Source organism: Hyla sarda, chromosome 5, assembly GCF_029499605.1.
Source record: "Hyla sarda isolate aHylSar1 chromosome 5, aHylSar1.hap1, whole genome shotgun sequence".
NCBI lineage: Eukaryota > Metazoa > Chordata > Amphibia > Anura > Hylidae > Hyla > Hyla sarda.
The window spans coordinates 273,126,180-273,139,675 of NC_079193.1; the positions used below are offsets into that span (position 1 = coordinate 273,126,180).

Here is a 13,496-nt window from a genome sequence, read left to right on the forward strand (position 1 = left end):
CACCCAGTGACCGATCAAATATTTATTTATTTTTTTGAGGTTTTGCATTACTATCACTGTATATATGTATACGGTAGTGTCCAGATATTTTACATAATATTTTGTCTCTACAGAAATCAGATTATTTATTAGTTTGAGAGAACATTCACAATACATTTGACGACTGCAATCTAATTCCATATGAAATAAAACTGCACAGAAAATGTTGGCGATTTTATTTCATGACATTTGAGTAAACTGCATTAATGATGAATCGTGAAACCTACATGACTTGCGGTCTGATAGGCCTGCATGTCTTAAGGGATTAAGGCCATCCGGACAAGTTTATGTTGTTAGATATTACTGTAAACAAGTGGCGAGATTCCTTGTTGTCATATCCAGACAAAATTACGCTTGAGGATTCATGAGCGTGATGTGTGTAAACAGGGCTGGACACAGATGCCTCATAGCAGTTTCGGTTGATTGAGCATGTTGATGGACTGCTTGGAATGAGGACCTGTTTGTACCTACTAATGTTGCTGTTACCATTGCAGGTAGTTCAGCAGACATCCAGCGGGATTGTGAAGCAAGTGACCACGATGCCCTCAAACTCTGCACTTAACATTAACAGACCTGGAGAAAAACACATCTCTCTGAATAGCCTCCTACAGACAGGGCACATGCCACAAGGTATGCGCGCCTGTTTCCGCAGTATTTCCCCTAGAAAGACGAAAGCTAAAACGGTATTGTTTTGCTTGTTATGAATAAACATTTGTTTTATAGTCTGGCACACATATGTAAAATTGTATTAAGCACATTCAGAATTTTTGAGTCCATAGGTTCCATTAAAATAATTTTTAGGACTGCTTCTGGGGAACTGCTACCTGTAATAGGCAGATGGCTATTTAAAACCAACTGTAGTTTCAGCACAGTATATATTAAAGAAGGTCATATGAAGTATTTAATAGGGGAAGATTTACAGCACCCCCAAGTTTATGAAGATTGTGCTTTTCCAAGTATCTTCCTCCTCTGGACAACTCTTAAGATTCCTTTTTAGAGATGAACGAACTTACAGTAAATTCGATTCATCACGAACTTCTCGGCTCGGCAGTTGATGACTTTTCCTGCAGCCTTCAGGTGCTCCAGTGGGCTGGAAAAGGTGGATACAGTCCTAGGAAAGAGTCTCCTAGGACTGTATCCACCTTTTCCAGCCCACGGGAGCACCGGAAAGCTGAACTATTTATATTTATGCAGGAAAAGTTATCAACTGCCGAGCGGAGAAGTTCGTGACAAATCGAATTTACTGCAAGTTCGCTCATCTCTAATTCCTATATTTCACGCTGTTCATCCCTGCAAACTCGTTAAAAGGTTACCCTCTTTGTGGTCCCATAGTGCTGACCAGACCTAGACCAGTCCAAAACATTGAATGAGGGGAAGAAGAAAAAAACATTTAAACTAAAGTAGCACACACTGAAGTAATGGAAGGCTGGTACAGTATGTTGCTGTTATGTAAAGTATTATTCTCCTTCTAAATCACCTTAGGAAGTGCAAATAAATTGATTATTTTTCAACCAAGGTCAAAACCTTATAAATTCCCAAACTATGCAAAGTAAAGCTAAACAAATTCTGAAAAAAAAAATATATATATATATATAAATTATTATTTTTTTTTGCTTCTGCCAAGAACAATCCTATGCATTTTTATGTTTTGAAACAATTGCAAAATTAACCCAAAAACCCCCAAACAATAGCGCAAAAGAGGCACATAGAGAGGTAAAGAAAATAGTGACAATTAAAAACACAACATAAAAGAGATACACAGTGGTCACTGCATTACCTACTCAGTAATGGATTGGTCCACCTTTATTGGGCAATCCCAACTTGCAGAATTCAAAAAACATATTTCACAATGTGCCAAAAATGCTCCATACTCAACCCATCAGGCAACAGCTTTGGCAGCAGGTGCACGTTTTTAAAAGGAGTAGAAGCAGATCTCAGTCCTTTCCAGCAATCCCAACCATATGAAATGGGATTACAGTCCAGAGAGTTTGTTTGTGAAAGTCATTGAATTACTTATTTGAGCTATTCTCATGGTCTCCTTTTCTTCTATACTTGTCCGATTTTTATTATGGTATGGTATTCAAAACCCATCTCCTACATTTGGGGGACTATGTTAGTTTGCCTGTAATCTTGGATATTATGATTTCTCAGCAATATCAGAAGTTACAGAAAGCCCTTTTAACAAGAGTTAAATGTAAGAATGTCTTAAAAGGGTTGTTTCCATCTCCAAAAGTTATTTCCTATCCACCGCTTCACTGGGACCCCCACCAATAATGAAAATAGAGAGAAATTGCAGTCTGGAAGTGTTCAGACTCCTCATAGACAATGAATGGCATGCTGGCCATGCATGATATATTGATTCAAGGGGGGAGAGGGGCAATTTTCCTCCAGTCTTGAGATTGGTGGGCTCCCAGCAATCAGCCCCCCACAATAAGCTTGTTATCCACAATGCTGTGAATATGAGAAAACTTTTGGAGATGTTAATTATAAGGGTATTCCCATAAAAGATATGCAGAGATGTGATTATATCAGCAGATGTAAGATTTCATACATACATTTTGTTTAATTTAGTTTACGGGAAAATATAGAAAACCATTTAATGGGTCCACTTTCATACATGTAACTCTTATGCAGAGCTTGTGCTTTAGGTCATGCAGCCATTTTAAAGCATTACTTAATTTATCTCATCTGTTTCTTTCCATTTCAAGCATCAGTTGTGAAACAAATCACCGTACCAAGAAATAAAGTTATATCCCTGCAAGCGTCTACTCTTCCCATTAAAGAGAATAGCTCGGCATGTTTCAGGTAATAAAAACATAACTCCAGGTTTCTAAAAATCAACCAAAAAAAGTGAGCAATCGCAAATTAGTGATCTAATGTACTTTAAATATGGCGGTGGCTGTTGTAATGAAAGAGTTTTAGATTTCAACATGGATTTAGTCAGAGGATTTAGGGTTTGTTTACACATTATAGATTTCTAAAGCATACTCGTCCTATCCACTGTGTATTAAAGGGGTATTCCAGGCAAAACCTTTTTTTATATATATATATATATCAACTGGCTCCGGAAAGTCAAACAGATTTGTAAATTACTTCTATTAAAAAAAATCTTAATCCTTCCAATAGTTATTAGCTTCTGAAGTTTTCTGTCTGACTGCTCAATGATGATGTCACGTCCCGGGAGCTGTGCATGATGGGAGAATATCCCCATAGGAACTGCACAGCTCCCAGAACGTGAGTCATCAGAGAGCAGTTAGACAGAAAACAACTCAACTTCAGAAGCTAATAACTATTGGAAGGATTAAGATTTTTTAATAGAAGTAATTTACAAATCTGTTTAACTTTTCGGAGCCAGTTGATATTTAAAAAAAAAAAAGTTTTGGCCTGGAATACCCCTTTAAGATGTAATTCCACCATTGGTCTCCAGCTCGTTTGGCAAAGATCTGTTCGGAGACACGCATCTCAAGCTGGGCAGTACAATTGCCAAGGAAGCCGTACAACGCTCAGCTAGTTCTATGAACAAGTCGTTTTCACATGAAAGGGACTCATGCACAGAACTTTCTGGGCCTTGTATGGTTGCCTCGGCAACCGTACCACCCAGCGCGAGCTGCGTCTCTCTGCCCGATCTTTGTAGAATGGGTGGAAGACAAACGCTGGATTACATGTTAGTACACTGCAGATTTCTAAAGCATACTCATCACTTTGTAAGTAATGAGTCAATGGGGTAAGGTCAATGGGGTATTAACAAATCTAATCCTCATGCTGTTGTAAAAAATTGACTTTGCTGTGTATTCTAAATTCTCTGCATTTTGCAGGGCATTTTCAGCAATGGAAACGCTAAATCTGCAGTAAATCCCTTAGGGGTCCAGCACACATTACCTAAGTCGACCCAAGCTGCAGGGTGCAGTCAGTTATATTTATAGCTTGTGCTTCCCTCGATACTTGGACTGAACACATACTATTAGGGTGATTCCACGTGTCAGAATTTTTTTTAATGCAAATCTGTAACAAATAGCATAAACTGCATGCATAATTTGTTGCAGTCTTATACATTAAAAATGGCGAAATGAATAACAATTCCCCAGCATGATGAGAGGATGTGGCTCTAAATCTGCAGGGAAATTTTGCAGCTGTTCTGACCCACATGGATTCTATCAGTGGGGGAAAATTTATAATTTCATTTTTTTCTCCAAGCCACTGCAGGGTGGCAGAAGCTATGTCAAGAGTATTTGTAATTCCCCATCATCTGCACAATGGCACCCCGAAGATTGCCTCTGCCTGATTGGGACAGGAAAAGCGGTTCAGAGAGGTTAAAAACCCTATCTCCCCCTCTTCATCCCAGTGTTTTTGCTGTCCTTATCAGGGAAGGATACCTGAGAGGTTCAGGAGGCTCTGGAGGTCTCCTTCAAGAAGATAGAACCTTACAGGGATCGGGCTCGAGTAGACTCCTTCATGTTTGGCCCGGTGCTGTGACATCCATGTCCAATGTGGGGGGGACTGAATCAAGGATATGTTGCTGTCCTTCCGGCCCCATGCGTGGTCTCTCGATGGGGCTTGGGGCTGCTGTCACGATGCTGGGACTTGCTGATAGGTATGACCTATGTGACTTTCAGGACGAGCTGATGACATGGACCCAAACTTCTGCTGTTTCCAGCTAAAGGGATCCCGGGCATCTGCCATCACATCCAGATGGTCTCAAGCGTCTGTCTCCACTTCTGCCCGGCTTCTCTTCTGGATTTGCGTTTCCTGAGCCACATTTACTATTTAAGGCACCTCAGGTCACACAAGTAATGCTTCAGATTAATGCCTCATTCTTCGCTGCCATGAGCACTGCTGCAAAGAATGCAGAGACTAAAAATGCAGCCTGGTCCAGGAACCATGTCCATGGGACATATGGGGTAATTTTTCCCTTGTATTATAGTGATCCTTCTTTCCCGGGGGGTCTGATTTTTCTCTTGGCTGTTCTAACATCACAAAAATTTTCCCCAGGGGTCTTTTCCCTAGTACCTTAAAAGTTAATAGGATATTTGCCCTTAGTGCTCTCTATTAGGTTAAATTGCATGTCCACTGAAAATGTTTAATTAACCAATGTGCCCAGGCTCGCCTCCTTCACTGCCTCGTGTAACCTGGTATCGTGCCTGGTGCCACTGCATTTAAGGAAGCTGCAGACAGCATGTCACATCAGCGCTCATCACTGAATGGGGTGGGACATCGCTGTGGCCACTGATTGAGTGAGCAGCGATCTTACATTCTGATTGCAATTTTTTTAAGTACAACAGCATTAGAGACTGGGCTCCCATACTAGAAACTTTGAAGGGAGGTAAGTAGAAGTTTTTTTTTTTTTGCAACCCCTTTAAGTTGAGGGGAAAACAGCTGGGTTACCAGATTCATTAGAGCTACTGCAAGGTCAAGGCCCAGAATACAACCCTTTGCTCTCCATTGAACTTAAAATGGTTCTCCGGTGGTACCCCTTTAGGTTTAATGGAGAGCAACTTAAAGGCTGCCAGAAAGTTAAACAGATTTTGTAAATAACTTCTATTTAAAAATCTTAATACTTTTCAGTACTGATCAACTGCTGTATACTAAAGAGAAAGTTGGGTAGTTCTTTCCAGTCTGAACACAGTGCTCTCTACTGACACCTCTGTCCATGTCAGAAACTGTCCAGTGTAGGAGCAAATCCCCATAGCAAACCTCTCCTGCACTGGACAGTTCCTGATACGGACAGAGGTGTCAGCAGAAAGCACTGTGGTCAGACAGAAAAGAACCACACAACCTGTGGAGCACACAGAAGCTGACCCTTTAGATACTGTACTGTTTGCTCTTTCTGTAGAACTTCTCTGATCTTTTTAGCGGCCATAACGCTGATAGCAGTCGGGACCTGCCCTGTATGATGCGTGCACTGCTCCGGTGCTCGCATCACTTACAGGATGCAAATGTACGTCCCGGTGCGTAAAGTGCAATTACGTCCATTGTTAAGGGGTTATGGGCGCCCCCTCAACACTGATGCCCTAGGTCATACATTGCTTTCACTACAACGTTTAGATCGTGCAGTGAGTGGGTACTGTATCATCTGAATATCTCTCTATGTTTTTATAAATATCTAATTCTTGTTTGAAAAATCTTGGAGAAGCAAATTTTACAGCCAACAGCAGTTGCACCACTCTTCCTTTACATGGGTGATTTTCTATATTTTAGAATCATGGTCAGTTTAGGTAAATTAATTAAATATCTAAAATTATAAGTGCTAAAAAGGCTAAAGGGGTTATCCAGCATTAGAAAAACAGAGCTGATTTCTTTAAAAAAAAAAAAAAAAAAAAAAAAAAAACTGCACAACATTTATCTACAGGTTGGTTGTGGTTTTGTAACTCTGTTCCAGTTTCCCCAGGAAAATAAAAGAAGCTATCTGATTGTTCCTGTGGGCAACTGTTCATCATTTCCTCTGCACATGGTTTAATAAATCTCCCCCATAGTGTAGAAAACAATCTTAATTGTTTATGAATAAGATGCCAAAAAGGGACAATCTCGGACAGTGTCATTTCTTTCAAGGTAGCTACCCTTTCCAGTTTTGCACATACCTGGTAGTAGTCTGTCCACTAGCCAGAATGCTTTTCCTGCTGTCTTGTCTGAAATTCATTCTTTGTTTGGTTCTGCTCATCCAGAACTACATGTGTTTAGTGTAGGTATATAGCACTCCTTGTACTTCCAGAGATGAGTGTTTTCGATAATTGTCCCGCTGCATACTGGTTGGGGTGGCCAACTGAACGGCTGAATGCTGTGTTAACTGTGCAGACACAACATCCCTACTTCAATGTGAATTGCTGCAGAATTAATGTTGCAGATATTGTAGCATATTTGCTGTATATAGGAATGCATGGAGTAGATTTTTCCACAACAAAATGGCCATGAAACATGTCGTTTCAGCCTTACTGTGCCTTCTCTTCTGTATGAAGTGCTTTATGTTGGGAACAAATATTATTTAGTTTATCATATACAAGTAACAGAATTCCAGTGGTTTTCTGTTCCTTGTCTGTTTTCCTTAGCTCAGTCTCCATTTCTTTCATTTAGTAGTGATTTCTTAGCAGCCGTTCTACCATGAATGCCTGACTGACGCAGTAAATATTTGTTGTGGCTTGAACTTAGTGAAGCATTAATTTGACCTCTAATCTGAGTTGCATTAGCTGGTTACTGTAATAAACTTAACCTGTGCATTGTGGCTAACTCTTGGTTTACCTTTACTATGGTGATCTGTAAGCAGACCTGATACTTTGTAGCACTATTTGCCAATATACTTAAAGGAGAACTGTAGTGGAATATAACTTATCCTTATCTGAAGGATAGTGGCTAAGTTATAGATCATGGGGGGATCCAACTGCTAAGCCTTTAAAAAAATCATAACTCTTTCAATTTTGCACCTAAAAATCCATATGATGGCTTTTTTTTTGTGCCACCAATTCTACTTTGTAATGACGTCAGTCATTGTGCCCAAAAATCTACGGTGAAACTGGAAAAAAAAATCATTGTGAGACAAAATTGAAAAAAAAAACGCCGTTTTGTAACTTTTGGGGACTTCCGTTTCTATGTAGTACATTTTTCGGTAAAAATGACACATGATTTTTATTCTGTAGGTCCATACGGTTAAAATGATACCCTACGTATATAGGTTTGATTTTGTCGTACTTCTGGAAAAAATCATAACTACATGCTGGAAAATTAATACGTTTAAAATTGTCATTTCTGACCCCTATAACTTTTAAGTTTTTAACGGTGCCATTTTTGCATTGATAGGACTTATTGATCGCTTTTAATTAATTTTTTCATGATATAAAAAGTGACCAAAAATGCACTATTTTGAACTTTGGAATTTTTTTGCTCGCACGCCATTGACCGTGCGGTTTAATTAACGATATATTTTTATAATTCGGACATTTCCGCACGCGGCGATACCATATATGTTTATTTTTATTTACACTGTTTTTTTGTTTTTGTTTTTTTTATGGGAAAAGGGGGGTGATTCAAACTTTTAATAGGGAAGGGGTTAAATGATATTTATTCACTTTTTTTTTCCCTTTTTTTTTTTTTTTGCAGTGTTATAGCTCCCATAGGGACTCTCATAAGACATCTCATAAGAAACCAGTGATCGATGATTCTGCCGCTTGACTGCTCATGCCTGGATCTCAGGCACTGAGCAGTCATTCGGCGATCGGACAGCGAGGAGGCAGGTAGGGACCCTCCGGCTGTCCTGTAAGCTGTTCGGGATGCCGCGATTTCGCTGCGGCTATCCCGAACAGCCCACTGAGCTAACCGGCATGGTTTCAGTTTCACTTTAGACGCAGCGTTCAGCTTTGAATACTGCGTCTAAAGGGTTAATAGCGCGTGGCACAGCGATCACTGCTGCGCGCTATTAGCCACGGGTCCCGGCCGTTGTTAGAGGCCGGGCCTGACCCGCTATGATGCGGGGTACGCCGTGGCCCCGCATTATAGATTGGGAGCGGACACTTGACGTTCCAGTACGTCATGTGTCCTTAAGGGGTTAACCTCTTAAGGACCCATGACGTATGCATACGTCATGGGTCCCGGTCCTGCGATATAACGCGGGGTCACACGGTGACCCCGCATCATATCGCGGCGGGCCCGGTGTCATAGTGAAGCCGAGACCCGCGCTGTGCCGCGCGCTATTAACCCTTTAGCCGCGCGCTCAAAGCTGAGCCGCGCGGCTAAAAACGAAAGTAAAAGTGCCCGGCTAGCTCAGGGAGCTGTTCGGGATCGCCGCGGTATAATCGCGGCATCCCGAACAGCTGTAGCACAGGAGGAAGGTCTCTTACCTTCTCCTGTGCTGTCCGATCGCCGAATGAATGCTTCAAGCCTGAGATCCAGGCTTGAGCATTCAATCGCCGAAAACACTGATTGATCCATTCCTATGGAGATGGATCAATCAGTGTAAAAGATCAGTACATGCAATGTTATAGCCCCCTATAGGAGCTATAATGTTGCATAAGAAAAGTGTAAAAAAATCATTAACCCTTTCAATTATCCCTTCCCCTAATAAAAGTTTAAATCACCCGGCATTTCCAAAAATAAAAAAAACATTATGTAAATAATAATAAAAATAAACATATGTGGTATCACCACGTGCGGAAATGTCCGATTTATAAAAATATACCGCTTTTTAAACCGCTCGTTCAATGGCGTACGCGCAAAAAAATTCCAAAGTCCAAAATAGCGCATTTTTGAGCACTTTTTATACCACAAAAAAGTGAATAAAAAGTGATCAAAAAGTCTGATCAGAACAAAAATGGTACCGCTAAAAACTTCAGATGACGGCGCAAAAAATGAGTCCTCAAAGCGCCCTGAACACAGAAAAATAAAAAAGTTATAGGGGTCAAAAGATGACCATTTTAAACGTATAAATTTTCCTGCATGTATTCATGATTTTTTTCGGAAGTGATACAAATTCAAACCTATACAAGTAGGGTATCATTTTAACCGTATGGACCTACAGAATAAAGATAAGGTATCATTTTTGACAAAAAATGTACTGCGTGAAAATAGAAGCCCCCAAAACTTACAAAAGTGTTTTTTCATCAATTTTGTCGCACATTGATTTTTTTTTCCCGTTTCACCGTAGATTTTTGGGTAACATGACTAATGTCATTACAAAGTAGAATTAGTGATGCAAAAATTAAGCCATTATATATAATTTTAGGTGAAAATTTTTAAGAGTTATGATTTTTTAAAGTTAAGGAGGAAAAATTGAAAATGAAAAAACGGAAAAAGCCCGGGTCCTTAAGGGGTTAAAGTGGTACTCAAGTAAAAACCTTTTTTCTTTTAAATCAACTGGTGGCAGAAAGTTAAACATATTTGTAAATTACTTCTATTAAAAAATCTTAATCCTTCCAGTACTTATTAGGTGCTGAATGCTACAGAGGAAATTCCTTTCTTTTTGGAACACTGATGACATCACGAGCACAGTGCTCTCTGCTGACATCTCTTTCCATTTTAGCAACCATGCATAGCAGATGCATAGCAGATGCATGCTAAGGGCAGCATGGTGGCTCAGTGGTTAGCACTACTGCCTTGCAGTGCTGGGGACTTGGGTTCAAATCCCACTAAGGACAACAATAAATAAAGTGTTATTATTATAATAACATCAGCAGAGAGAAATGTGCTCGTGATGTCATCAGAGAGCATTCCAAAAAGAAAAGAATTTCTTCTGTAGTATTCAGCAGCTAAGTACAGGAAGGATTAAGATTTTTTAATAGAAGTAATTTACAAATATGTTTAACTTTCTGCCACCAGTTGATTTTAAAAGAAAAAAGGTTTTCACCAGAGTACCCCTTTAAGGCCAAAATGGGTCTGGTCCTTAAGGGGTTAATAAATTCTGTGTATGCAACTCAGCAGGAAGCAATACTGCTTGTTGTATCCCAGCCAGGTGATCATTTGAATGCCAATTCCGGGTATCTGCAGGAGCTCCTGGATCTTAGGAGACCCATATTAGCTCTGCAGGGGCTGTATTTCCTCTTTAACTGGGGCTACCAGCAATAATATTTTAGTGAGAAAATGCCCCCAAAAATGTTATAGGGGGCACACAATGTAAAATAAAATGAAAATGTTTGTAAATCTGTGTGTTAGTGACAAGTAAAACAAATGGACAGGCAGGGCTCTGTGTAGTGAGGCTCTGTGACATGCTCCCGGCTCACATATCAGGATGATTGACAAGTCAGGAGCCTGCAAAATTAGTTAAAGGAAGTACTGGAAAGGCTAGCTCTAGAGGCTCCAGACCAATACCAGGGGAAGGCGTTGTGGTCTTCCTTTTGGCAAGCCAAGGTAGTTCTTTATATTTTTTGCCTTATGGTGGCTTATTGTTTCTTTCTTAGGGGTCTGTGTGAAGTTCTAAATCCAGCTCTAAAAAAACAACCCTTTAAGGTACATCATGGGCAGTGTGCTGATCAGTAGACAAAAGAACAAGGTGTGCCTCCAGCTTGTCCAAGGATTACAATTGGTTAAAACGTCACCTTTAATTATAACACAATTAAAAACTTGTGGATACTAAAGAAAGCAAAATTAAAACATGGTGTGAAACACTGACACTTTCAAGCTGGTAGCAGCTCTTAGTCATGGAAAATTATTAATGGCATAGAGCCCAGTTTAGCATGGCATAATCACCGGTAGCGGGACGTGGAAAAGATGCAATGATGACTCTTTCCAGTGTCAGAGCATACAACACCACACCATAATACCTGGTCCGGACCAGATGGAAAGCAGATGCTAACATCACAATATGCCAGCGGTACAATACCTGGTCCTAAGTAGATAGAAGGTAACCACCAATGAACCCTATCACATGACCAATAAATGGATAGACAAGATAAATAACGTGCTACTTTTATGTATTTATATATTTACATATTTATGTATTTATTTTGTTTATCAATTCATGTAAGATGTACAACATATAAAAAGTTTTTGTATCCGACCGTGCCCATTTAAAAAATCTTAGAAATTTAGTTAGGAGTAATGGGTAATGGTACACAGGGAAAAGTATTGACCATATGAAGAAATGGAAGTGCAAAAAGGCATGGAAAGCCAAGACAACAGCTGAAATATATCAGTAATTAAATTGCAAGCCAGCTAGTTCAAATTATCAGCTGGTTTAGTCTTAACTGATGGCCTACAGAAAGGTTTAATTGCCAAGTTGTCACACAAGACACACCTCATGATGAATAGAACAAAAGAGCTTCCTCAAGACATTTGCAACCAATGGAGTTGTTTACAGGCACATTTCTAAGCTGCTGAATGTTCCAGTGAGCACTGTTGGGGCTATATGCTTCTCGAAAGATTTCTGACAGAAGAGTGAAACGAATAATCCGAAGAGTTGTCTAAGAGCCAAGGACACTTCTAGAGAACTTTAGAAAGACTTGGCATTAGCGGACAGTAAGTAATGCAGAGAGCTGCCATGGCCTGTATGCAAGCTCACGGTGTAAGACTCAATTGTTGAATAAAAAGCTTATTTAAAGTTTGCTGCACAACATTTGGAAAAGCTAGTGAAATACTGGTAAACTATAGTGTGTTTAGTTGAGAGCAAAATTGAACAGTTTGGATTATACACATTGGCCCAGATTTATTAAACTGTGTGAGAAAAAGTGGAGAGATTTTCCCACATGAGGGAAAGGACTGCTAGTGTCCAGGATGTGCTCTATAAAACTTAACTTTTAATATCAAAATTATATTATAGAACAAGTGTTTATGTATTATGACAAGATTTGGAAACAACTCTGTCTTGTTTGAGACATCAACAAGGTATACTCGGGGCTCTGCAGGGCCCAGCCAGTCCCAAGCAACCTATCACTAGAGGATGCAGTTAATTGCACACCTATAGTGAAAAATAAACACCCAACGCGTTTCTGCTCGCTTGTGTATAGCGAGCGTCCTCGGGGGTACAAACAAAAGAATAAATCGGTGACCGAGAGGATATATATTACATAGTTAATCATCCATATCCATCAACTGTTAAAAGAACATTTCCATATATGCGCAATAGAGATGTCAAATAAGTACAAAGTGACATCAATAGCATAATAGGTAAATAAATACAGTGACCCAGGAACCTAAAAGAAATTTCTATCCCTAATAAAACCTGAAAGGTAAAATAGTATATGCAAGGTATTTATTCCTGTGGGGAAGAAAATACTATCCCTAGGGTCACTTAGGCACACACAGGTATGATGCAGTCGGTATGAACCAGATCCACGGTTAGCCGAGCTGCAGACTGTATGCAGCCGCTGCGGGACTGCGCCTGCATACAGTCTGCAGCTCGGCTAACCGTGGATCTGGTTCATACCGACTGCATCATACCACTGTGTGCCTAAGTGACCCTAGGGATAGTATTTTCTTCCCCACAGGAATAAATAAATACCTTGCATATACTATTTTACATTTCAGGTTTTATTAGGGATCGAAATTTCTTTTAGGTTCCTGGGTCACTGTATTTATTTACCTATTATGCTATTGATGTCACTTTGTACTTATTTGACATCTCTATTGCGCATATATGGAAATGCTCTTTCTCTTAACAGTTGATGGATATGGATGATTAACTATGTAATTTATATCCTCTCGGTCCCCGATTTATTCTTTTGTTTGTACCCCCTGAGGACGCTCGCTATACACAAGCGAGCAGAAACACATTGGGTGTTGATTATTTTTCACTATAGGTGTGCAATTAACTGCATCCTCTAGTGATAGGTTGCTTGGGACTGGCTGGGCCCTGCAGAGCCCCGAGTATACCTTGTTGATGTCTCAAACAAGACAGAGTTGTTTCCAAATCTTGTCATAATACATAGACACTTGTTATATAATATAATTTTGATATTAAAAGGTAAGTTTTTTAGAGCACATCCTGGACACTAGCAGTCCTTTCCCTCATATTATTTATGCTGGATGTATTATTCGTTAACATG

At 39.8% G+C, this 13,496-nt stretch overlaps 1 protein-coding gene across 6 annotated transcripts in view; it reads left to right on the forward strand.

Moving 5' to 3' along the window:
- Nucleotides 1-13,496, forward strand: part of TAF4B (TATA-box binding protein associated factor 4b) — a 139,788-nt gene that overhangs the window by 43,217 nt on the left and 83,075 nt on the right. For all 6 annotated transcript variants that reach the window (XM_056521763.1, XM_056521761.1, XM_056521762.1 and 3 more), the window contains 2 exons: nt 534-669; nt 2,748-2,844. In XM_056521763.1, coding sequence (XP_056377738.1) covers nt 534-669; nt 2,748-2,844 — 233 coding nt within the window. The remainder of the gene's footprint in view (nt 1-533; nt 670-2,747; nt 2,845-13,496) is intronic.